This window comes from Protopterus annectens, chromosome 10.part0, assembly GCF_019279795.1.
Source record: "Protopterus annectens isolate FY-2018-M chromosome 10.part0, PAN1.0, whole genome shotgun sequence".
NCBI classification, from domain to species: Eukaryota; Metazoa; Chordata; order Ceratodontiformes; family Protopteridae; genus Protopterus; species Protopterus annectens.
In genome coordinates this window covers 374,357,296-374,384,406 of record NC_056744.1, presented here as the reverse complement: position 1 = coordinate 374,384,406, position 27,111 = coordinate 374,357,296, and the positions used below count along the sequence as shown (strand labels likewise).

The window sequence follows — 27,111 nt, the reverse complement described above, 5'->3', positions numbered from 1 at the left end:
CCGTCGGAGTCTGCTTTTCTGCGCCCCAGAGGTCTTTTTCCAAGAACCAAAAGGGTCAGAAGATGTGGTTCCGAAAATCGCATCAATCCCAGTCTGCTCAGGACAACCAGTCGTCTCGTGGCAGAGGATGACAGGGAGGATGCCGCCCCAGAGCAGAGGGGGTTCCAGGAATTTTGGGTCCAGAGAACCATTCTCTGAGAGGCCCACGCAGAACCCCTGAGGTGTTATCCGGCTGCTCCACTCTGGAGGCAGTCGGGGGGCGTTTTTAGAGGCACCTAGCAATGTGGGAGTCCATAACGGATCACTGGGTGCTTCGTATTATATCCAGAGGTTACCAAATTCCCTTTATCGTAACCCCCAGAATCGGAGGCCTCCCCGACGTACCACCCAGTCAGAGGGAGGCGGCTGCTGCAGAAATTCAGCAGCTTCTGCAAAAAGAGCCATCCAGCCCGTCCCCCCCAGATCAAATCGGGTCAGGGTTTTACTCCAGGTTCTTTCTGGTGCCAAAAAATATGGGGGACTTCAGGTCCATCCTCGACCCTCGCTCTCCTAAACCTGGCGGTACCCAAAGAAAAGTTCCGAATGGTCACGTTGCAATCCGTCCTCCTCTTATTGCGGGAGAACGACTGGATGTGCTCCATAGACCTCAAGGATGCGTACTATCGCATTCTAGTGGACAGGCGTTCCAGGAGGTTTCTCCGCTTCCGGCTGGGAGCCAGTCACTTTCAATTCAGGGCCCTCCCCTTCGGCCTCACCTCAACCCCCAGGGTGTTCACCAAAGTCCTAGCGATAATAGCGGCCCACCTGAGACTCCAGGGAATTCAGGTCTTTCCATACCTGGACGACTGGCTCCTTACGGCCCCGACAATGCATCTACTTTGTTCATGCAGGGGTTATTTCCTCAGTCTGGCTCCACTATTAGGATTAACCATCAACATGACCAAATCCTCTCTGATCCTTACACAGGTGCTGGATTTTATAGGGGCGAGACTGGATTCCAGACAGATGCTTGCGTTCTTGACTCCAGATCGGCTTCGGAATCTGATGATGTACGTGCAGGCCATCCTTCAACTGCAAACTCCTTCGGCAGAATTGGTCCTGAGGGCCTTAGGATCTATGGCTGCTGCAATCCCTCTGCTGCCATTGGCCCGGTTGAACATGAGGGTCCTGCAGTGGACCCTCCAGGTACAATGGCCCCTGTCTTGCAACGGTCTCATCCTATTTCCTTAAGCAAGGTTTGCAGAAGGTCGCTTGTGTGGTGGCTCCAGTCTCCCAATCTCCACACGGGATGTCCCTTCTCACTACCACTGCCAGTCGACACCGTGACCACAGACACTTCTCGCCTGGGGTGGGGTGGGGGGCATTTTTCAGGCAGGATAGTCCAAGGCACGTGGAACAACATAGAGACCTCTTTGCATATCAACGTCCTAGAGATGAGGGCGGTGCTTTTAACGTTGCAGGCACTACACAACTCTCTTCCGGTAGGGACGATTGCAGTACAGACAGACATGTCAGTCGTCTGGTACATCAACAAACAGGTCTTACCCCCTTTGCCGCGAGGCCATGAGAGTGTGGGAATGGGCGATTTTCACCAACCGCTTTCTCATAGCAACGCACATTCCGGGACGGTCCAACATTCTAGCGGACAGGCTGTCGTACTATCCTGACTCCTTACGAATGGTCTCTCAACCCTCGAGTTGCAGAGAAAGTATTTGCCCGATGGGGGCAACCTTGTTGCGATCTTTTTGCCTCTCCTTCAAACACCAAATGCAACGATTACTTCGCTCTGATCCCCCCTCCGGGGGAGTCCCCGAGAGACTCTCTAGTTCATGCTTGGCCTCCCGGTCCCTCCTCTTCCCCTGATGTTGAAATTATTGCAGAAAGTCAGGCAGTTGGGGGGCAAGATGATCCTCATTGCCCCATTCTGGCCTCGTCAGACTTGGTTCCCTTACCTATGGTCTCACCTAGTGTATCCACCATGGATTCTGGATCCCCTCCCGGATCTCATTTCTCACCCTCTCGATCTTCTGACTCCGAACCTGGTCAACCTCAAGCTGACTGCTTGGTTGCTCCAGTTCCACTCCTCATAAGGACTCCAGAGATCTCATCACCTGTCAAAGCCATTCTTGTAGCAACTCACAAGCCTTCCACCAGGAAGGTTTATCGGAGTAAGTGGAAACGCTTCACCATTTGGGCAGAACACCGTTTAGACCCTTTTACAGCCCCGATAGCGTCAGTTCTAGATTTTCTAACCTCTCTTTCACCAGGGGGCTAGTTCTTCCACAGTCAAGGTACAACTTGCAGCAATCTCATACTATCACGTGGGACAAGAGTCTGGCCTTCATCACTTCCAAACTGTGTAAGACCTTCCTCGAGGGTACCTTCCTCCTTAGGCCTCCAATCAGAGGTGGCACCTCCATGGGATTTATCCTTAGTTTTACAGGCCTTGACTGGTCCCCCTTTCGAACTGGCAGCCACGGTTGATCTCAAATTTCTCTCTTGGAAGATGGCCTTTTTGGTGGCCATAACTTCAGCCAAGAGTATCGGAATTGCAAGCTCTGTGTCAAACCACCATATTTGGTCTTTCACCCGGATAGGGTTTACCTCAGGATCAATCCGTCCTTTCTACCCAAGGTATCTTCAGAAGCGAACATCAATCAATCAATCTTCCAGTGTTTTTCCCCAACTTTCAAAACAAAGGAGAGTACAAGCTGCATTCCTTAGACGTACACAGACTACTACGTTTTTATATTCATAGAACTGCTGATCATAGGCAGTCCGATCAGTTGTTCATCTCCTTTACCAAAAATAATTTCGGAAAGCCAGTTTCTAAAGTTTCTCTCTCTTGATGGATCTCGAGTTGTATTCCCTTAGCATATCAGAGCTCGGGAAGGCCTGCACCTCAAGGAGTCCATGCTCATTCTACTAGGGCTGTTGCCACATCTGCGGCCTTTCAAGCTAGGGTTCCACTGGATGACATTTGTTCCACAGCCACTTGGGCTTCATCTCACACCTTTATCAGCCACTATAAAATAGATGTTGTCTCCCGAGGTAGGGCGTCCTTTGGCTCTGCGGTGCTCCGGAATATCCTTCCATGAAGGCCACCCAAGATTTAGGTAGCTGGGGACTCTGTCCCAAAGGTTGCTGACAAATGAAGTCCCTACTTCAGATTAAGAAGTTATGTACTCACCATAACGTTCCATCTGAGTAGGTATCTTCATTTGTCTGCAACCATCCCCCCCCCCTTCCCCCTGACCAAAATGATCGCTCTTGTGGTTATTAGCATATGTTCCCTTTGGGACACTCTTATCAGCTGTGGTATGGGGCAAACTTGATCTGAGGTCAGTCAGGGTAGGCAGGGGATTATGGGTAAGGGGAGGAGCTAGGAGCTCGGATCTATGCTGCGATAGAAGTTGCCGGCTCGGATCCGTATCCCAAAGGTTGCAGACAAATGAAGATACCTACTCAGATGGAATGTTATGGTGAGTACATAACTTTTTATTCTCTCTAAAAAAGAATCCTCTTATTTTATGGGCAAATAATTGTGATGTAGCAAACACATCAGCTAATCCTTTAACAAGCCCTCATTTGTAAACTCTAACACGTAGCAAGTCAGGTAGATTCAGTCAGCCACATCAGTCTGTAGCATTAACATACACAAAAACAAAAGCACTATGACTACTGTTACAGGGTAAACCAACATTAACAGACACAAAATAAAGGCAATATAACAAATGTTACAAGGTAAATCCGTTTTATAAAAACAAGTTTAGAGGCAATGTATGTAAATGCAGCACTTAATGGTGTGCACACTTAGCTGGGGGACCTTGCAAGTGTGCACTACCTTTACAGCAGATTAAAAGCTTAAGAATATGGCCACATTAGCTGTGTGGAGTGTTTGTTGCCTATATTAGTAAAAATTGATTCTTTCTGATGGTATGTACATTTACTTTTGAAACATTTATTCTCAATTGTTTAGGTTGATGCTTGCCTAAAACAGCTTCAGGTTGCAATTGAGGGGACCTCCTGTGGGTGAAGCGAACTGTGGAAACTGTTTGGTGTGCACACTTAGCTGGGAACTGTTGGTTCCTTGCTGGGAGGATATGATTTTAAATATGGTGCCTTGTAGCTAGCCCAGGAAAATCTGTCAGCCAGGTTGCTTCAGGTATGGTAGTTTGCAGCACTTTTACTGTTTGTAAATAACTTCTATGTTCCTGGGTTTGGTTGTTATCAGCTAATGTGTTGGTTTTGCTCCAATTGGTTTCCCCACTCAAACTTTTGAAGTTGCTTCCAGTAAGGAGTAACGGTCACAACCTCATACGCGAGACTAAATGGTAAACCCATATGCAGAATACTGCAACATGGAAGAGAAGGACATCTATGGCTGTGGTATGATTTTACACAACTTTTCTATCTGGGGAGGTGTCCTGGTGCATGCTTGGATAGGGTTTAGCCCCAAGCTAGTGGAAGACCTCGAGCTTGGGTGTAAAGGCTGAGTCAAATCGAGGATCGGATATAACCCATCTTAGTAATAATGAAGACTAAGATGGACAATGCACCTGGAATGCTATGGTGAGTACTTTACTTCTTTTTTGCTGTATTGCAAGATAATCTTTCCTAGAGAGCACTGTCAGGTTCATCCACCCACTGGTCTAGTGCTCTTGACGTCGTCCCATTTATTAAGACTGCAGCAGTGTTTAGCACGATGAACATAGGTAAAGTTGTGTTCAGAACATGCCATATTTGTAGATGTTTCAGTATACACACTGCTGTAGTCCACATTCCCCTGACTATCCCCTGTCATGTTTCAGTGGTTCCCTGGGGTTGGTTTAAGTTCCCCGAACTACCTTTTCCCCACCATGCATGTTGCCTCCCTGATTTGTCCTTGAACTCGCATAAATCCCAGTTAAGGGAGATGGAGAATTTATGGATGGGCCATTTTGTCAAAGTGATGACATACCTTTTTTCTACCAGTGTTATCCTGACTGAGGAAAGCTGCTTTCTCAGTCAGGGAATGAAAGATTTAAAGAGAGAAGCAGCTGTTCATCTGCTTACACAGTCAATGTCCTGACATCCATGTGGGAAGGGAGTCAGCTGAGGCCACTGCAAAAGGTACAACTCTGAAAATTAGTCCAAGCATGAGTTACCTGCAGACAGGATATCATATTTTGAGACGTAGTAGAAAATGCACTTTTTTTTATTTATTTATTCTTTGACTGGCTTAGTCCTATTAGCATGCTAGTCTCTTCTCAAGGGAAACCTAAGATGATATTGGTACTACTAGGGGAAATTTGGCCAGGGCATTCGGGGACTTCTACTATTTTTGTTAGGTGCTGTGGGGTCTTTTACATCCACCTCAGCCACCACCACCTCAAGCAGATGGAACTCTGGTTTAAAATCTCATTCAAAGGATAACACATTCAGGAGTGTAGCACCTTCCTTATGCTACGCTGAAGAGTCTGCAATCAATCTACCTAGTGTGGGAATAATCCACAGCCTTTTGTGCCAAAAGTAAGTGTGCTACCTTTTGTACCACAGACAACTGCTTTGTATTGCAGAACTTCAGCATGCTTAAATGTACCCAGACATGTTCAAATATGATAAACTTCTAACACAACTTTGGTACCTTTATGTGTGGGGAAAAACTGACATTAACGAACTTTTTTAAAATGGGGTTTTAAAAGCATTGCTGCTTTTATGTCAGTAGTCAAAGTAATTTTGTTGTGGCTTCATTTCAGATTGCATTTTTTATTTCTTATTGAATTTTAGCATACATGCTGCGTTTACAAGAAAGTAAGATAACCAATTATAAGTGTAAGCAACTGTAAACCATTTCAATTAATTAGAACCTAACATGTCTTAATTTCAGCATATTTAGAATTCTGTATATACTATGGTTAATACACACGGAAATGGTAAATTTACAGGCAACTTGACTCTTTCCAACTTGTCTTTATTGTTTTTGAGTGTTTATGGAAAATGTTGGTTCCTTTTCATTGTTAGCATATCGAGACATTCATTTGCTAAGGTCTGATAATTAGCTGTAGGGAAATGTTTGAGGTCATATTGGACATGCCGATTTTTTTATTAAGTTTTATTTGTAGAGTTAATATTCTTACAAATCATTTATTATAGACAACTAATTTAAGTCTTTAATTTTATGTAAGTCTTATTTTATTAAAATGCCATAAAAATTTTACTACAGCTGATTTTGACAAATGGATGGCTTTAATTTTTTTCAGAATATTTCCTTGAGGATTGTATTCAGATGACACAGTTTGTACCCCCTCCAAGAGATCGGAGAAAAGGGGGCAAGGATGATGAAGGTGGTGACGTTGCAGATGATGATGTAAGTCTAGTTTTTCTTTTGGTGTACTGAAACTTTGCACTGTATGTACAAATATTTTTACATAAGGGACTTAAATGGTCATTGTCAGTGTTGCAGTACCAAGTCTTCGGACTTCCTTCTGTGCTGAAGCCTCTGGTTAACCCAAATACCAGAGTGTTTCACCATCCTTCAGCTGACGGGCATCCTTTGCCGTCTGACATCAGGATGCGTGTGGTATAAAGTTTAGTCAACCAGCACCATTTTCACTTCTTTCTTGCTGTGTAGTCCAATGCACAAAACTGCATTTGTGTGTCTCCTCTGTCCATCAAGTCAGCTAGACCTATCTGAGTATTCAGATAAGTACCTATTTGGGGTTCTTTCTTATTTTAATAATTTGTTTTGATGTTGGATGTTAATGTTTTAAAAAAAAAAAAAAAAAAAATACTGCCTTATGTGTGGGGACTCAAATTCTCCACAGAAGATGTCACTCATTCGGCTTACTTTGTTTAGGGTCTCGGCATGACATGCTTAACTTACCCCTTTTTATGTTAAGTTCAACTACATAATTATTAAATGTAGGCTTGTACCTCACCAACAGCATTTTAGAAACAGTTAGGACATTCCCACAGCATGACATATCTGCCTTTTCCCAGGCCTTTGTCCCAAAAAAGTGAAAAAAAAAAATACCTAAAGGATGTGAGAGAAGACAGACATCCGTGTCTGACTCCCACCATTATCTAGATCACCAACTCGGGTGAGGTGTGTTTGCAGCCTTCTTTTTTGATGCCTGTTAGGCCAAGTTTTGTGGCACGTCCCCTCCGGAGGCTGCCATGGCACTGTCCCAGTCCTCATGCCGAAACCAGGTTGAAGTCAGTTGGGTTCAAAGCTGCTGAGCATGCCAGTGCTTCCAACACCAGGGTTTTGGGGGACCAAGGGTGAAAGTGGTATTCCATTGGTAAAAGTTTTGAGAGAAATTTCTTGGAAACTGGATAGAGGTTGTGGTTGCCCACACAATGTGAGGCCTTGCTGTCCACCTAACAAGAAAAAGCTGAAAAAAGTGGGAAAAGGCTCAGGTGTCTGTTGCAAACTGACCGGTATTCCAGACCTGCAGAGAATCTAAAGACCCCAGTCCCTGTCAGGCTGCAGCTGTGACTGTCCCCCGAAATCCCATCTTATCCCCATCCCTCCTTCCATCCTGGGAGGAAGACTCATGTTCAGACATTGGGAGTTTATCACCCTAGACTAATGGGCACTGTAGATTATCAAAAAGAGCTATTCCCTTCAATTTTGGAAAATTCCACCCTTGAAAACAGCAAAGGGAACTGATCCCACCTCTCTCAAAGGATCTGTTGCATCTGGGCTGTATTTAACCAGGTCCTGTGAGAGAAGCACACACAGGATGCAGCTCATGCCTCTTCCTAGACCCCAGAAAAGAAGAAACCTGGAGACACATTCTGGACCTTTAAGAACTCTGCAAATCTCTGGTAGTGCCAACATTTGTATCGTTGACTCTTCAAAAACGTTTGCCCCCTTATCTTCTCATTGGCTTGGATGGTGACTGGACTTGAAGGGCACCTACTCTCATGTACATACGCTACAGAACACAAGATGATTCCTAAGTTTTTAGGTAAGAGGATTACATTACCAGTTTTATGCCTTAAATTTTATCTGTTGCAAACATTATTTTTTTACCAAATGTGTTGCATCAGTCATTGCCTTTTGCAGGACCAAGGGGGCCATATTTACTTATACTTGGAAAATTGCATGACTCAGGCTACAGTTATGTGAATCGCATTGGATCACTTTCACAGGTAAGACCTCCTTCAGTGTCCAAAAGTTGCAACTCGCAACCAGCACCAATACTACTTTCCTTGGGGGCTGACATAGACTCAGTCTAACAGAGACGGCCTTTCTGCCTGAGGACAAGGTTTTGATCCTCTCGCAGTATCTCATGAACCTGCATAGCAAAGAGATTGCAAGGATTTCTGAGGTTTTTGGGACGCCTGTCTTATAGGTTCATAGGTTGGTACTAGGCTATCGGCCGTAGGGCCTATGTAAGCCTAGCCATACCAATTCCCTGGCTGTTTCTTCCCACACTGTTTACTTCCCTGGACCCCTATCTAGCAGGACAACTGATGTGATCCCTGGGGTGAATTTCCTTTCTCCAATCCAATCATCAAGGTTCCTTTTGAAGAGGTCTAAAGAGGCACTCTGTTTGACATGTATGGGCAGTCTATTGTAGTCTGGGGAGTCTCTGGGTCAGGAATCTATCTCACCAGCATGTTTTGTTTATTGTGATGACAAGATTTAGATACCTGGAGCGTGTGGCTCTGAGGGATTGGGGTTTCTTTTTAAGTGTAGCATGTCCAACAGCTCTGGGTTTGACATGGCCTTGTATGTTGAGCAGAGATCGCCTTTGAGTAGACTACATGCGACAGAGTAAGGTTGTCAGCATAGGGCATCTGCTTTAGGCCTGTGATTCTTTTAGTGAGGTATTTCTGCGGCCATTCCAGTTGTTGCAAATGTCTTGAGAGGTAAATACCAAATGTGGCGTTGTATTCTGTAATGGGTCTAGTGAAGGATGAGTACAGTGGGACAATGACCTCCTTTTTTCTGGATGAAAAGCCCTTAGTGATGAGGTGTGCCACATAGAAGGATTTCCTGACACTGTCCACCTGTACCCCTAAGTCTCTTATGCTTTTGGTGTTTAGTGTACTGCCACTTATATGGTAATTCACAGGTACATGTTTTTTCCCAAAGGGGGATAACTATACATGTTATGTAGTCCAATCTCGCCTACATTCTTACACGTGGGTTCGGAGCCAAATATCGGCTCCGACTCATCAAAACTTTTCTAGCTCGAAGTCTTCTATTGGGTGGGCTAAGCAGGTATCCCATGGTGCACTGCTCCATATCCTCAGATCTTGTTTGCCGCTTGTGTAGCTCAGACGTGGTCTCGCTGTTGGCTGTGGCTAAGTAACTTTTTTTTTTTTCTTATTTGAGAAAATTTCTTACAAACAAAAAGCTATTTTCATATCTAGTGTCTGTTTAGTGTTTTGGTTTAGGTAGTGTGTTTGTGGTATCCCGCTAACTGTTCTTTCGGGCTAGGCCCATTTCAGTTAGAAGACCTAGTCCTCTTGTCTTGTTCGCGCTAAAACCGTTTAAGTTAGAGGTTTTAGTGTCAGTTTCCCCTTGCTATTTGTGGTCAGAAAACCGTTTTAGTTAGAGGTTTTTGGCCTTTTTTGTTTCAGTGCATGTTCCTTCTGGGGTTTGTGTGTGTGCTGTGCAGTTTACTAACTTGTTCCCGCTTTTTGTGGTGGTGTGTGTCTGGGTCCTTTCTTGTCAGACGGTGACTAGTGCTGTGTTGGTTTTTTGTGATTGCTTGTTGGAAAATGTCCAAGGATTCCAAAGAGCACAAACCTTCGGGTTTTAAAAAGTGCACGAAGTGCGGTTACAAAATGTCCACCGATGGGCACTCAATTAGTGTTTATTGCCTGGGAGCCATCCATCTGCAGGAGTCCTGCAGCTTCTGCCATGCTTTTAGTCCCAGAGTTCTCCAAGAAAGAAAGAATAAGCTGATTTTAAAGGGACTCTTGAAACCCTCTTTCGAAGAGGCCATGGATTCTTCTCCCAGTGCTAAACCTAAGTCATCAAAATCTAAAAAGAGATCTCTGGCTCCTTCAGTTTCTTCGGAGCCACTGGAGAAAGTCACAAAACTTGCTTCGACCTCCTCGGGGCCGTAGTAAGTGTCTGTGTTGATGGGACCGGCGTCGGCTCCAATTATATTGGAACCTCTTCGGAGCCGATTGCCCAGTCTTAGACCAGTTTCACCTGAGAGTAGATCTCGATCTCCCTCCCTGTCCTCCAAATCCTCCAGGACCCTTTCTGATGTGGATGTTGATAGGGTGGTGCAGAGGCTCCTCCAGTCACCGGTTTTGGCAAAATTGTTTCCGTCTCAGGCCCAGTCTGCTCCGGAGCCCGTCCCGACCCCTTCTTCGATCATTCCTCCTCCAAGCGCATCTGTCTTCGGAGCCAGAGTGTTCCGCGCCGTGTGATGATGTTCATCGTGCATACAGCTGCAGTCATTACAGATGGGTTATTTTGCCGTCAGGCGGGTCCTCGGTCGGCCGAATTCCAAAGTCTAGGTCCGGCGTCTGTTGTCGTCGCTTCTTCCCTGACGTCAGTGTGGCAGGGGTATAAAAGAGGCAGCCGATGCCATCTTCTTCAGTCTTTCTTGCCGTGCGGTGCCCGAAGCAGAAGCAGTTCGCAAGTGCTGGTCGGCCAGCTCCTGAGATTTACGAAAATATTTCAGCCAAAGTCGTCTTGAAAGCTAAGTACCCCATTGGGGAAACTTTTCTTGTCTCAGACCGATGTCAGACAAAGTTAATAATTGCATTTCATGTGGGAAGCAAATACCGCATAAGGATTTCCACTCTTTCTGTATACCTTGCTTAGGCCCAGACCACGACGTCTCGGCCTGCCGTTTTTGTGCTAGATTCAACAAACGCACTATTAAGCGTCGGGCGGAGTTCGCCCTTCACTATTTTGGTAAAAAATTTAATTATATTATGTCGTCGGATACTCCGACTCCAGTTTTGAGTAAAAGACGCAAAGATAAGGACCGACATACGAGGTCCGCGACTTCTACTGACACCACGCTAAGGCCGACTACCGGTTCTCAGTGAGGCGCCTACGCAGCCCCTGAGTACCGATGACACTACATTACTGGTGTCTTCAGTACCCAAGGTCGCAGGCTCCTCTGTCCCCATTCCTACTACAGATACCAACGCCACTCTTGGCGGGGAAACTCAGAGTTTAGACAGGCCTGCCATTTCTCAAGGTGTCTTCAGGCCGTCCTCCTTCTCTATTAAAGCTTTCACAAAATCTAAAGCAGCCATGAAAACCAAAAAACAGGGACCTCAGACCCCCTCTCAAGGCCCCATGCCTAAAAAACAGATGCTCACAATGGCTGAGGATTTGATTACTCTTATCAGGGGTTCTCAACCCCCCTCGGACAAAAGGCCCAGATTAGAGTAAGACTACCCTTCCTCAGATCAAGCCTCTATTACCTCTGAACATTCTGAGGACCAGGACTTATACCTATTCTCCTTTTGAAGACTCTGATGCAGAGGAGTCTATTCCCTCACCCCCCCCCCAGGACTACTCTTTTGGGGAAGCCCTACATACTTTTAGGGAACACTTTCACTGGGAAGGCCAAGATTACTCAGATTCCAAGAAAAGGCTCAGGGATTTTCTCTTGCTCCCCCAGCAAAGGCCCCTGGCTATCCCTCCTGTTTTAGATATATTAGATGATGTGTACACAGAAGCCAGCCTCAACCCAGATTCTTTACCTCCAGCTCCTGTTAAACCAGACAGGTATTACCGGGTTCCTGATTCACACCAGTTCCTATACAAAAGCCATACTGCTGACCCAGAAACTATTTCACAGGGTCCCAAGGGAATTATGGCCTCTACTGCTAAAAACCCATTACCTTCAGAGAGATTCCAAAGCTTTAGAAAGGTGGGGGAAAAAGGTGTACACCTCGGCCACTTTAACCATGAGGGCATTAAACTGTCAGTTCCATATGTTAAAATATCAACAGTTTTTGTTATCTCAGTTGAAAAGCAAAATGACACAACCAGAACAACCAGATTTAAAAGAGTTGCAGGATTTGTTGCATGGTGCAGAGCAAGTGGGTAAACATACCTTGCAGTGTGGTTTTGATGCTTTAGAGGCCTCATGTAGAGCTGCTGTTACGGGGTCTGTTATACGTAGACATGCTTGGCTCAAAGAGCAAGCCTTACCAGATCATGTCAAAGCTAAATTACTAGATGCACCTCTTCAAAAAGATGTATTTGGTGTTAAAGCTGAGGAGGTACTAATGAAAATGGAGGAAAAAGCGAAATCAATGCAAACGGTGAAAGATTTCCTGCAGATACAACCTCCACATTTCAGCAGAAACTGGCCTTCAAACAATTTGTCCTTTCCAGCCACGGACAGAGAGGCAGATACAGACACCCAAGGGGTAGAGGGCAACCTCAAGGATCTTTCAAGCCAGTCAGTGGCAAGCACCAACCCCAAGAGGTGGAGAAGGTAGATCACAGGCATTTAGAAAGCAGACACAATGACTTCCCCCTTTACCTGCCAAGCAAAGCTTTAATGGCAGCACCTTTGGGCGGAAAACTGGCGTTATTCTCAAAAAATTGGCATATTGTCACAAAAGACAAATCGATTCTGGACAGAGGCTACAGGTTCCACTTTCACACTCTTCCAAAAATGAGAGGCATGCCAAACCTGCCACAAAATCAAAGGGCAGAGGCACAAACACAAATTTCAGCTCTCATGGACATGAAAGCGATTCAAGAGGTACCTGCAAAAGAACAAGGTCAAGGGTTTTATTCCAGACTATTCCTGGTACCAAGGAAAGACAAAGATTGGAGACCTATTTTTGACCTATCCATCCTAAACACATATTTACAGCTACCAAAATTCAAGATGCTCACATTACAGCAGCTTCTTCCCATGCTGGGCAAGGAGTCTTGGCTGGTAACATTGGACCTCAAGGAGGCATACCTGCATGTCCGTATCAGACAAGATTGCAGAAGATACCTCAGATTTCTTGCAGGTTCAACCCATTAGCAATTCTCTGCATTGCCCTTTGACTACGCCTGGGGGGCACACATGACAGATCAGTGCATTCAGGGAAAATGGTCTCAAAAAGCACCTTACACATCAACCAAAAGGAAATGCTAGCAGTGCAAAATACTATTATGGCCTTCAAAGACCTACTGCATCCAGGCCAGCTATTGATAAGGACAGAACACCACAGTGATGTGGTACATAAACAGGAGGGAACTCATTCATACCCCCTGTGCAGACTAGCCATGACCCTATGGAACACAGCACTGGAATTGCAAATTCAACTTCAGGCACAATTCCTGCCAGGGAAGGAAAACACACTGGCAGACTAAGCAGAAATATGACAGATCCACACGAATGGAAGTTACATCCTCAAGTTTTCACAAAGATAACTCTGGCATGGGGACAGCCAGACATAGATCTCTTTGCTTCCCACAGAAATTACCAATGGACCTATCATCCACAGACCTGGAAAGTGGATGCACTTTCTTTTAATTGGACAACGGTGACAGTCTATGCCTTTCCGCCTCTTCCTCTGCTGCCCAAAGTTCTATTAAAAGCCAGAGCAGAGAGGCCGAAAATGATTCTCATTGCTCCAGATTGGCCAAGACAACACTGGTATCCGTTCCTGAAGAGCCTGACACATTCCCCACCATGGATCCTACCTCTAGTGCCTCTTCTGATGTCCTTCAAGGATGCATCTGCAGTCATCACATATGGGTTGTCCTGCCTCAGGCAGCCCTTCGGTCGGCCGGATTCCAAAGTCTGGGTCTGGCCTCGGTTGATGTCACACTTTCCCCGACGTCAGAGCATCTGGGGTATAAAAGCATCAGCCGACACCATTTTCCTCAGTCTTTCTTGCCGCGTGGTGCCCGAAGCAGAAGCAGTTCGCAAGTGCCAGTCGGCCAGCTCCTGTGATTCAGCTACCGAAGACTTCGAAAAAGCTAAGTACCCCGTTTGGGACTCTTTCTTGCCTCAGCCGATGTCAGATAAAGTTAATAATTGTTTAACTTGTGGGAAACAATTACCTCATAAGGATTTCCACTCTTACTGCCTCCCCTGCCTAGGCCCAGACCACGATGTCTCGGCCTGTTCAGCCTGTGCTTCCTTCAACCAACGAACTCTTAGACGTCAGTCGGAGTTTGCAGAGGAATTCTTTGGGGCTAGTTTTGCTTACAAGATGCCGTTGGGGACTCCAACTTCGCATTTAGTTAAGAAACGGAAGGACAAGGACCGACACACGGGCTGCGGTTTCGGCTGAAACCACGATCAGGCCTAGCGCGAGTGTGTCTGTCTCGGCTGAAAGAGTCCTTGGTACTTCCGATTACCGAAACTGCACAACCGACTACCTCGGCCCAGGAGGCCCCGGCCGAGTCGGTTATTGAATTACCCACTGAAATTGGTGTCCAGGAACCTCCCGACACCATTTCTTTAGACAAATCTACTCCTGCACGTGGTGCAGCCAGACCTCCTGCATCCATGTCCATTAAGTCTTTCTCTAGGGCTAAAGCTGCTAAACTTTCTAAAGCTTTGCCTCCCAAGGTTACCTCCCAGAGACCCTCTACTGGCTCACAGATTCTTAGCTTAGCAGAGGACCTTATCTCCTTAGAGGTTCTCAACCTCATCCGGACAGGGGCTCGCAACCACCTCCAGACAAAAGGCCCAGGGTTGAGCCCTCTGACCCCCACTCCTCAGATGAGTCCTCTGATGGCTCTACTCTGTCAGACTACCAGGAGGAGCATTATTCGGCCTACGAGGATTCTGATGCTGAAGAATCTATTCCCTCGGCCTCCCCTCCTGAAGAGTTTTCCTTTAGAGAGACATTACACTCTGAGAGAACATTTTCAATGGCAGGGTCAGGAATTCTCTGATTCTAGAAAAAGATTAAGGACCTTTTTACATTTACCTCAGCATAGGCCTTTAGCTATACCTCCTGTTTTGAATGTCATTGATGATGTGTACTCTGATGCTAGTACAGCCCCTGACTCTCTCCCTCCGGCTCCTGCCAAACCTGATAGGTACTACAGGGTCCCAGACTCACATCTACATCTGTACAAGGCCCACTCTGCTGATCTAGAAACTATTTACCAGGGTCCAAAAGGGGTTGCAGCTGCCACTGCTAGACATCCTCTACCCTCTGAAAGGGAGTCCAGAGCTTTAGAGAGATGGAGTAAAAAAGTGTATACTTCTGCAACTCTTTCCACGAGGGCATTAAATTGTCAATTTCATATGATACAGTACCAAGAGCATTTGTTAGATGAATTGCATAAGAAACTGTCTTCTGAACCCCTTGATCGCAAATCCCTTCAGGATCTGGTACATAACTCCCAGCAGGTTAGTAACCATTTCTTGCAGTGTGGTTATGATGCATTGGAAGCTTCATGTAGGACTGCTATGACAGGTGCAGTCATACGTAGGCATGCCTGGCTGAAGGAACAATCTCTGCCAGACCATGTTAAGGCTAAGCTTTTGGATGCTCCTATGGAAAAGCAAAAATTATTTGGTTCCACGGCTCAAGAGGTCTTAAAGAAATTTGAAGAAAAGGCAAAATCTGTGCAAACAGTCAAAGACTTTCTGCAAGTCCAACCACCGAGATTCAGCAGAAATTGGCCTACTAAGAATTGGTTCTTTCCGGACTCAGACAGATCTCAGAGAGGCAGGAATAGGCGTGCCAGAGGTAGAGGGCAAGCTAGAGGCTCCTACAGAGGCCGTCAATGGCAGCCTCCCAACCAGAGAGGTAGTGCAGGAACTACAACTGCTACACGAGGACAGACTCAATGACTTTGTTTTGACCCCGCCGACCAGGGCTCAATTAGAAGCAGCTTTGGGCAGAAAGCTTTCTTTATTTTCAAAAAATTGGCACAGCATTACAAGGGACACATGGACACTGCAAATAATAGACAAAGGATACAGGTTCCATTTCCACACATTGCCAAAAAGAAAAGGCATGCCAGACCTGCCACCAAATCAGAGGGCAGAGGCTTTGAAACAAATTTCCAGCTTAATACAAATGAAAGCTATAGAAAAGGTACCTCTTTCAGAACAAGGCCAAGGATTTTACTCCAGATTATTCCTTGTTCCAAGAAAAGAAAACCAATGGAGGCCTATTCTCGACTTCTCAGCACTGAATACTTACCTCATTGTGCCAAAATTCAAAATGCTGACTACAGCAACTCCTTCCCATGCTGGGCAAGGGGTCTTGACTGGTGACTCTAGACCTCAAGGAGGCATACCTGCATGTCCCTATCAGACAAAGTTGCAGAAGACACCTCAGATTTCTTGCAGGGTCAGAGCATGATCAATTCTCAGCATTGCCCTTTGGCTTATCTACTGCGCCCAGAGTATTCACGAAATGCCTGGCATCAGTAATTGCACACTGCAGACTTCAGGGGATTCAAATTTACCCATATCTGGACGACTGCCTTATACAAGCGGACAGCAAGCAAACTTTGTTAAAGGACTTGGATTATGCCATCCACCTACTGCAGGCCTTGGGATATACAGTCAACATCCACAAATCAAGACTTGTTCCATCCCAAAGAATAACTTTTCTGGGTGCGGATCTAGACACAACCACCCAAATGGCCTTTCTCACAGAAGAAAAACAAAGGCAACTACCGGATTACTTCAAGAATCTGACAAGACAAACTCAGCTGACTGCAAGGAAAATCCTGCAGGCCCTAGGTTACATGGCATCTTGCATTCTTCTGATTCCACAAGCAAGGCTGCATATGAGAAAAATTACAATGGTACCTAAGGAGTGTATGGACTCAGCACAGTCTCAGTTTAGAAACTTTGATCCCACTCATTCCATGCCTCCAAAAGGAATTTCTGTGGTGGGCTCAAGCCTGCCAGTCGAACAGTGGGTTGCCCTTCAGCAAGCCAAGAGCCAACCAAACCATCACTACGGACATTTCAGACCAAGGTTGGGGAGCACACATGGAGGGCAGATGTATCCAAGGGCTATGGTCACAAAGAGAGCTACGCATGCACATAAACCAAAAGGAAATGCTGGCAGTGATGCACGCAATCGAGGCCTTCAAACTTTTTCTTCATCAAGGCCACCTACTCATAAGGACAGACAACACCACAGTTATGAGGTACATAAACAAGCAAGGAGGCACCCATTCCTACCCTCTTTGCAGACTGGCAATGAATCTTTGGGAACTTTCCTTGAAACTCAATATACAGCTGCAGTCCCAGTTCGTGCCAGGGAAAGACAATATACTGGCAGACAGCTTAAGCAGAAATACCATGGATGCACACGAATGGATGCTGCACCCAGACATCATCTTACTCATAACACAGTCATGGGGAAGGCCGGAAATAGATCTGTTCGCCTCCCCCAACAATCATCAGCTGAAGAAATTCTGCTCAAGGACATACCACCCACAAGCATGGAAAGTGGACGCTCTCTCTTTCAGCTGGAAAGCTCTAACAGTGTATGTTTTTCCACCTCTCCCATTAATTACCAAGGTCTTACTGAAGATCAGAACAGAGCAGCCCAGAGTGATTCTGATAGCTCCAAACTGGCCAAGACAGCACTGGTACCCACTGTTAAAGAGCATGTCACAGACGAAACCGTGGCCTCTCCCCCTATGGCCACTTCTACTGACACAGCACAATTTCAAGACTCTGCATTCCAACCTGAAAACCTTGCAACTAACTGCCTGGAGAATACCTTGACTCCTCAGGATAAGCTATCCCAGAGAGTGAAGGATATTATTATGGAAGCTTCATGCCTTCCACAAAGAAGGCATATTCAGCAAAGTGGAAAAGATTTCACACTTGGAACACAACAAAGGGCCTAGATGCGACAGTGATGAACATGGCACATGTACTGGAATATTTGGCAGAATTGTTCCACAACGGCCTGTCTTACTCTTCCATTAAGATACATGCCTCAGCAATTTCAGCAGAATACAATGTTGATCCACCTGTCTTCTCTCATCCTCTCCTGAGACAGTTTCTAAGAGGAATCAAAAACATCAATCCTCCAAGGAAACCACCTCTACCTACTTGGGACCTTAACCGTGTTGGAAAAACTAACACTTCCTCCCTTTGAACCAGCAGCATCTGCAGATCTACAGTTTCTGTCTTGGAAAACTGCCTTCCTTCTGGCCATAACCTCAGCAAGAAGAGTATCTGAGTTACAAGCTCTAATGGCAGTACAGCCATTTCTTATGTTTCATCAGGACAGAGTTTCATTGAGAACCAATCCTACATTTATGCCAAAGGTGGTATCCAGGGTATCTTTGAACCAAGCTATTCACTTGCCTACATTCTTCCCACAACCACAAAATAAAGGGGAGAAACTTCTGCACACCCTGGACGTACACAGACAGTTGCGCTACTACTTGGACAGAACTAAAAGTTACAGAAAGACTGACCAGCTGTTTGTAGCATATGCTGCTGGGGCACAAGGAAAAGCAATTTCCAAACAGACAATTTCAAAATGGATAGGAAATTGCATTTGTTTTTGTTGCTCCTTTCATGGAAAGACTGTGCCAGCTAACATTAGACCTCATTCCACGAGAGCCACAGCCACCTCCACAGCCTTCCTAAGAGGGGTGGCTACCAACGACATTTTAGAAGCTGCTACATGGAGCTCTGTGCATACATTTGCCAAGCATTACAATTTACCTTTATACTCCAGATCCAGAGCAGGCTTTGCTACGGCAGTCCTGCAGGGTATTTTAGCTACACCATCCTTTACTTAGTACCTCCATCCCCAGATTGGCTATGGTATTCTACCCATATGTGATGACTGCAGATGCATCCTTGAAGGACATAGTACAGTTTTGTACCTACCATAAATGTAGATGTCCGATAGGTATGCATCTGCAATCAGGATTACACTCCCTCCTTCCCCTCTGTGGTATATTTCATGGGTACTTACCCCTCTTATAGCTAGCTGGGGGAATCTATTATGGTGTATTTGTTTTTATAGTACTGTACATGTTTGGATTTGTTTTAAAATGCATCTCTCCAAATTTTAGCCTTCCTTAGAGGGCACCTGGCATCTGGGGCAAGAAATACTGAGGAAAATGGCGTCTGCTGATGCTTTTATACCCCAGACGCTCTGACGTCGGGGAAAGTGCGACATCAGCCGAGGCCAGACCCAGACTTTGGAATCCGGCCGACCAAAGAGCTGCCTGAGGCAGGACAACCCATATGTGATGACTGCAGATGCATACCTATCGGACATCTACATTTATGGTAGGTACACAACTGTACTTTGTCCCAGCACAACTTCAAGACTCTTCACAGCCAGCTCAAAACCCTAAATCTAGCTGCATGGAGAATCCCTTGATTTCCCAACAGACCCTCCTCTCCAAGGAGGTGCAGGATGTCATCTTGGAGGCCAGAAGACCTTCTGCTAGAAAAGCCTACTCCGCCAAATGGAAACGATTTTGTGCCTGGAATCAGGAAAAGGGCCAGAATCCTTGGGTAATAAATTTACCTCAAATTTTACAGTACCTAGCTGAGATGTTAAACGGTGGACTTTACTTCTCCTCCAAGATATACAACGCAGATCCTCCTTTATTCTCTCATCCTCTCTTAAGACAGTTCCTCAGAGGGGCAAAGAATATAAAACCCCCAAGGAAACCACCAGTCCCTGCTTGGGACCTCAACTTCATATTGGAAAAGCTGACCCTTCCTCCCTTCGAGCCAGCTGCTTCAACAGAACTACAATACTTGTCATGAAAAACAGCCTTCCTTCTGGCCATCACCTCAGCACGCAGGGTTTTGGAACTACAGGCCCTCATGGCTGTGCAACCTTTCATAATTTTCCATCAGGACAGAGTTTCCTTACGAACCCAACCTTACCTTTATGCCAAAGGTAGTGTCCAGTGTAGCCTTGAATCAGACTATCCACTTACCTACCTTTTACCCTAACCCACAAAACAAAGGGGAAAGACTACTGCATTCCTTGGACATTCACAGACAACTTCGTTATTACTTGGACAGGACAAAGCCATTCAGGAAATCCGAGCAACTATTGTCCTATGCTACAGGTGCTCAAGGAAAGGCTATCTTCAAACAGACAATCTCAAAATGGATAGCCCACTGCATTCGCTTTTGTTACTCATTTCATGGAAAAGCTATGCCTTCAAGCATCAGATCCCACTCCACAAGGGCCACAGCTACCTCTGCAGCTTTCCTCAGGGGGGTTCCTACCAAGGACATTTTGGAAGCAGCCACTTGGAGTTCAGTGCACACTTTCTCCAAACACTATCACCTTCCACTTTACTCTAAATCTAGAGCGGGATTTGCCACAGCTGTCTTGCAGGGCATCCTTGCTCCTCCTAGTTCCACTTAGTGCCTGCCACCCCTACTTAGCTTTGGGATTCTTCCCATCTGTAATGACTGCAGCTGTATGCATGATGGAACATAGTACAGTTTTGTACCTACCATAAATGTAGATGTTCAAGTGCTCATACAGCTGCAGTCCAGGTTTCCCTCTCTCCATCCCCTCTTAGGACAGGCATTATGACAAACACCTTCTCATACAACCTATTTGGGGTATTCTTTTATGGTGTATTTGCTTGCAACTACTGTTTTTTGATTATTCTATATTGCATGATTACGTAAGTTTGTGTTGCCTTCCTTCTGGGGGCACCTGACATCTGGGGCAAGAAAGACTGAAGAAGATGGCGTCGGCTGCCTCTTTTATACCCCTGCCGCACTGACATCAGGGAAGAAGCAACGACAACCGACGCTGGACCTAGACTTGGGAATTCGGCCGACCGAGGACCCGCCTGACGGCAGAATAACCCATCTGTAATGACTGCAGCTGTATGAGCACTCTAACATCTACATTTATGGTAGGTACAAAACTGTACTTTCCTAGGTCTGTTACGATGGCCCCTCTGGGCCTATCGGTACCGATGTCTGCTCCGACCCAGTCGGCTCCGTCCAAGGGGTTCGGGGCTCGAGATTCTTCAGTCGGGCCCGAGGGGGACATCTCTGGACATATTTTGGTTCAGAGTCTTCCACTCGGTGCCTCGGCTCGAGGGACCCCGACTTCTGTCTTGGTCTCTGAGGCTGGCCGGTCCTCTGACTCGGGGGGGGGGGGGGCTGCCTTTGAGGCCATGCGGACTGCGATGGCCAGATCTTCAGCTACATCATGTGGGGTCGGTCATTCTGTCCCCTACCACTCCGGTGAGAGCCTCTGATCACCTCCTATCTATAGACAGCGGAGCACCAAGGCCTAAGGATACCCCCAGGAGTGGTCCCCAAGTTTCTGAGGGCCTCTCAGAGTTCTTGCCTGAGGAGCCCCGTAGAAAGAAAATGTGCAAGAGGAAGCACATAGACTCCCAGAATGAGTCTCTCACCTCTGATACTGACCTCGAGGAATCGGAGGGGTCCCCCAAGTCCTCCTCTGATGTTCATTGTGTTACCCTGCTGCAGTCATCACACTTGGGTTATCCTGTCGTCAGGTGGTCCCGCAGTCGGCCGGAATTCCAAAGTCTTGGTCCGGCGTCGGTTGCTGTCGCTTCTTCCCTAACGTCAGTGCGCCACGGATATATATAATGTATCCGACGCCATTTTCCCCAGTCTTTCTTGCCAAGCGGTGCCCGAAGCAGTAGTAGTTTGCAAGTGCCGGTCAGCCGACTTCTGAGATTTTCGAAGTCTAATTTCAGATCCGAAGTCTTCAATAAAGCTAAGTACCCCATTGGGGAAACTTTTCTTGCCTCAGACCGATGTCAGAAAAAGTTAACAATTGTATTTCTTGTGGGAAGCAAATACCTCATAAGGATTTTCATTCTTACTGCATACCTTGCCAAGGCCCAGACCACAACGTCACTAGTTGTCATTTTTGTGCTAGGTTTAATAAGCGTACTATAAAAAGACGCTTTGATTTCGCACGACACTACTTCGGTAGAAAATTTAACTACACTATGCCGTCGGAGCAACAGACTACCGGCGTGCACAAAAAACGCAAGGATAAGGACAAGCAGCCTAGACCCAAGCCAGACTCCGAGGCCTCTGCTGGTCCGGTCTCAGGTTCACCGGTCTTCAGTGAGGCTCCGACACAGCCCCTGACTACCACAGATCTGGAACCCGAGACCGCTTCGGAACTTATGGCGGAAAATATTAGGCCGACGCAGCTATTTTGTTTAGCCCCTACCGACGACACTGCTGAAAAAGATGTCGGTCCTGCAGAAACACCTTCGGTTCCTGAAGGCGCCTTCAGACCGATGACTTTTACCATAAAAACGTATCCTAAGACTCCTATTAAACCTGAAAAGACTGCACTTCAGTCCCCTGTTCAAGGGCCCATGCCTAAGAAACAGATGCTCAAAATGGCTGAAGATGTGATCTCTTTAATCAAGGGTTCCCAACCCCCTCCCGACAAAAGGCCTAGACAAGAGGAAGATTATGCCTCCTCTGAACAAGTGTGTATTTCCTCAGGCTCCTCTGAGGACCAAGATTATTCCTTCTCCCCTTATGAAGATTCTGATGCTGAGGATTCTATTCCCTCAGCTTCTCCTCCTGTAGACTACTCTTTTGGGGAAACTTTACAAACTATGAGGGAACATTTTCTCTGGGAAGGTCAGGACTACTTTGACTCAAAGAAAAGGCTCAGAGTTTCTTTTATTCCCCCAGCACAGACCACTTGCCATCCACCCAGTTTTGGACATTGTGGATGATTTCTCTGCCTCCGGCCAAACCTGACATGCTATAGACTGCCCGATTCCCACAAATTTCTTTATAAAAGTCCTGTTGCTGGTCCAGAGACTATCTCCCAGGGTCCCAAAGGGGCTAAGGCTTCTATGGCAAAAAATCCTGTACCCTCTGAAAGAGACTCCAGAGCACTAGACAGGTGGGGGAAAAAAGTTTACACCTCAGCCACTTCAGCTATGAGGGCACTAAACTGCCAGTTTCACATACTGAAATATCAGCAATTTCTAATGCCTCAGTTAAAACAAAAAATGAGCACACTCCCTCAACAGTCTGAATTGAAAGAAATGCAGGATCTGTTGCATGCAACTGAACAGGTGGGCAAACCTACTTTACAGTGTGGGTTTGATTCTTTGGAGGCTTCCTGCAGAGCAGCTGTCACTGGGTCTGTAATACGTAGGCATGCTTGGTTAAAGGAACAAACTCTGCCTGATCATGTTAAAGCAAAGCTTCTAGATGCTCCCTTACAGCAGGATGTTCTTTTTGGAGTTAAAGCAGAAGAAGTCTAAAAGAAAATGGAGGATAAGGCAAAATCTATGCAAAGTCAAAGATTTCCTACAGGTACAGCCCCCTCGCTTCAACAGAAATTGGCCAACAAAAAATTGGTCCTTTCCAGCTACTGACAGACCACAGAGGGGTAAATACAGAGGTCCAAGAGGCAGAGGACAACCACAAGCCCAGTACAAACCTCGACAATGGGGCACTGCCGCACAGAAGGGAGGAGAAGACAGGTCCCAAACTACCAGAAGGCAAACTCAATGACTTGCACCTCATCTGGCCAAGCAACACTCTCTTGTCAGCCCCCTTGGGAGGAAAACTCACACTTTTTTCAGACAACTGGCACATTGTCACAAAGGACAAATGGGTCCTAGACATAATTTCATGAGGATACAGATTCCATTTTCACACCTTGCCAATGAAAAGCGGAATGCCAAACCTGCCACAAAATCAATGGGCAGAGGCACAAAGACAAATTACAGCTCTCATGGACATCAGAGCCATTCAACTGTTACCTACTCGAGAGCAAGGCCAAGGATTTTACTCAAGACTCTTTCTAGTTCCCAGAAAGGACAATGCCTCGAGACCAATTCTGGACCTTTCAATTCTAAACGCCTTCTTACAAGTACCCAAATACAAGATGCTAACACTACAGCAGCTTCTTCCCATGTTGGGCAAGCATGGCTAGTAACGTTGGACCTCAAGGAGGCATACCTGCATGTCCCTATCAGACAAAGTTGCAGAAGATACCTCCGTTTCATTTCAGGTTCAACCCATTACCACTTCTCTGCACTGCCCTTTGGCTTGTCTACTGCGCCCAGGGTCTTCACAAAATGCCTGGCACCAGTAATTGCATACTGCAGCCAGAGGAATTCAAATATACCCATACCTGGATGACTGCCTCATCCAAGCAGAAAGTAAGGACATCCTCTTACAACATCTGGCTTTTGTAAAATATCTAAGTTGCCTGGGGTACACAGTAAACAAAAGGAAATCAAAACTAGTACCCTCACAAAATGACATTCCCGGGTGCCAGCTTGAATACAACAGCCCAGAAGGCTTATCTGACGCCAGACAAACAACTACAACGGACTCAATATTTCAAAACGGTGGCAACAAAGACCCAACTACCCGCAAGAAAAATTCTGCAGGCCTTGGGCTTCATGGCATCTTGCATACTACTAATTCCATTTGCAAAGCTGCTTATGATGAAATTAGTGGTATCTAAATAGCGTATGGTCTCAACACAGCCGCAGCTTGGACACAATGATATCTCTCATTCCCTGCCTACAACAGGAGTTTCTATGGTGGTCTCAACCAAGGGTCAGCCTTTCACCTTGCCCCCAGCCAGGCAAACTATAACAGATGCATCGGACTACGCCTGGGGGGCACACATGGCAGGACAGTGCGTTCAAGGCGTATGGACTGCAGATCAAAGGAATCTGCACATCAATCAAAAAGAGATGCTAGCTGTACAGAATGCTCTGACAGCCTTCAAGAATCTATTACATCCAGGACAACTTACAATAAGGACGGACAACACCACACTAATGTGGTACATAAACAAACAAGGGGGTACACACACTTACCCTTTATGCAGGCAAGCAGTGACCTTGTGGAACACAGCACTGGCTTACCAAGTTGTTACAAGCTCAATTCCTGCCAGGAAAAAAGAACACATTGGCAGACTACCTCAGCAGAAACATCATGGATCCCCACGAGTGGAAACTGGATCCACAAGTATTTGCAATGATAACTCAAAAATGGGGCCTTCCAGACATAGACCTGTTTGCCAGTCCTCAAAACTATCAACTAACAAAATTTTGTATAAGGACACTTCATCAAGCTTGGAAAGTGGACGCACTCTCATTCAGTTGGAAAAACCTGACAGTATATGCCTTCCCTTCATTGCCTCTCCTCACAAAGGTGCTTCTGAAAGTCAGAAAGGAGAGGCCACGACTGATGCTCATAGCCCCAGACTGGCCACGCCAGCACTGGTATCCACTATTGAGGAATATGGCCCAGGGCCCACCTTGGATTTTACCACAAATTGCCCATTTGCTCACATAGCAAAACAGATTCTTCACAGCCAGCTAAAAACCTTAAATCTGGCTGCATGGCAAATCACCTAAACATCCAGTGAACTCCTCTTTCCCAAGCAGTTATGGATGTTATTCTGGAAGCCAGGAGACCCAGCACCAGGAAGGCCTATTTGGACAAATGGAAAAGGTTTTGTGCCTGGAACCAAGCTAAAGGCCAAAACACACTTCAGCCTCACATGCCTCAGATTCTACAGTATTTAACTGAGATGTTGCACAAAGGACTTTCTTTTTTTTCCCATTAAAATCCATGCATCAGCTATTTCAGCCCACTACAACACAGAACCACCCTTATTTTCGCATCCGCTTCTAAGGCAGTTCCTCAGAGGGGCAAAAAACATTAGCCCCCCCCCCCCAAATCATCACCTACTCCAACATGGGACCTAAATTTTGTTCTGGAAAAACTTACGCTACCTCCCTTTGAACCAGCTTTCTCTGCAGATCTACAGTTCCTATCATGGAAGACTGCTCTGCTGCTGGCAATAACTTCAGCTAGAAGAGTCTCATAGCTGCAGGCACTAATGGCAGTGGAACCTTTCCTCATTTTCCATCAAGACAGAGTTTCTCTATGAACTAATCCTTCATGCCTAAGGTGGTTTCCAGTGCGTCTTTAAATCAAACCATTCACTTACCCACCTTCCTCCCAAACCCACAGAACAAAGGAGAAAGACTCCTGCATTCCTTGGACATTCACAGGCAACTTTACTACTTGGATAAAACTAAGGCTTTCAGAAAATCTGACCAGCTCTTTGTATCCTATACTGCAGCTTCACAAGGGAAGACTATATCAAAACAAACAATTTCCAAATGGATAGGACATTGCATTTGTTTTTGCTATACCCATCATGGAAAACCAGTTCCTGCTACTATTAGGCCCCACTCTACCAGGGCAACAGCTACATCTACAGCCTTCCTCAGGGGGGTTCCAACCAAGGAGATTTTGGAAGCTGCAACTTGGAGTTCAGTACACACCTTTACCAAACACTATCACTTACCACTTTACTCTAAGACTAGGGCTGGCTTCGCCACTGCAGTTCTGCAGGGCCTTCTAGCCTCCTCTAACCCTCTAGAACTCCTCCACCCATCCATAGCTTTGGGAGTCTACCCAAGTGTGATGACTGCAGCAGGGTAACACTGTGAACATAGTACAATTTTGTACCTACCATAAATGTAGATGTTAGAGTATTCACCCAGCTGCAGTCCAGGTTACCCTCCCTCCATCCATCCCCTCTGATCTAACTGGCTAAATCTCTACAATACCTTTCTGATGTATTTGCATATAGCTGGAGGGATTTTGTGTTTGTGCAGAAAATTACTTAATTTGGTACTAATTACTTTTGGGGGCACCTGACATCTGGGGCAAGAAAAACTGAAGAAAATGGCATCGGATGCATTTTATATATATATATATATATATACGCCTGGCGCACTGACGTCAGGGAAGAAGCAACCGCAACCGACGCCGGACCAAGACTTTGGAATTCCGGCCGACTGCGGGACCACCTGACGACAGGATAACCCAAGTGTGATGACTGCAGCAGGGTGAACACGCGAACATCTACATTTATGTAGGTACAAAACTGTACTTTTCCCTCTCCGACATCCTGGAGATACTGAAACAGAGGTGACTGGCCATCCAAAGCCCCCTCCGAGGAGGAGTCTGTCTTCCTTAAGGCCTTTGGTGCTCAGCCCTCCACCTCCTGGGTGTCCCCCACCCTCCGACGAGCGCCTAGATTTAATTTGTCGAAATGTGTGGGAAAACCCTGATTCTGTGGGGCCTGCACCCAGGCGTCCCAACAAGTTTCTTTCTGCTCCCCCGGGTAAGGAGTTTCTGTCAAAAGGAGTCCCTGTGGATG

General features: G+C 46.2%; 1 protein-coding gene across 1 annotated transcript in view; it reads left to right on the top strand.

Annotated features, from left to right (window-relative positions):
• Positions 1 to 27,111, top strand: part of DHX9 (DExH-box helicase 9) — a 1,660,482-nt gene that overhangs the window by 730,669 nt on the left and 902,702 nt on the right. The window contains exon 14 of the mRNA XM_044086769.1: positions 6,243 to 6,349. Within this exon, the coding sequence (XP_043942704.1) occupies positions 6,243 to 6,349 (107 nt within the window). The remainder of the gene's footprint in view (positions 1 to 6,242; positions 6,350 to 27,111) is intronic.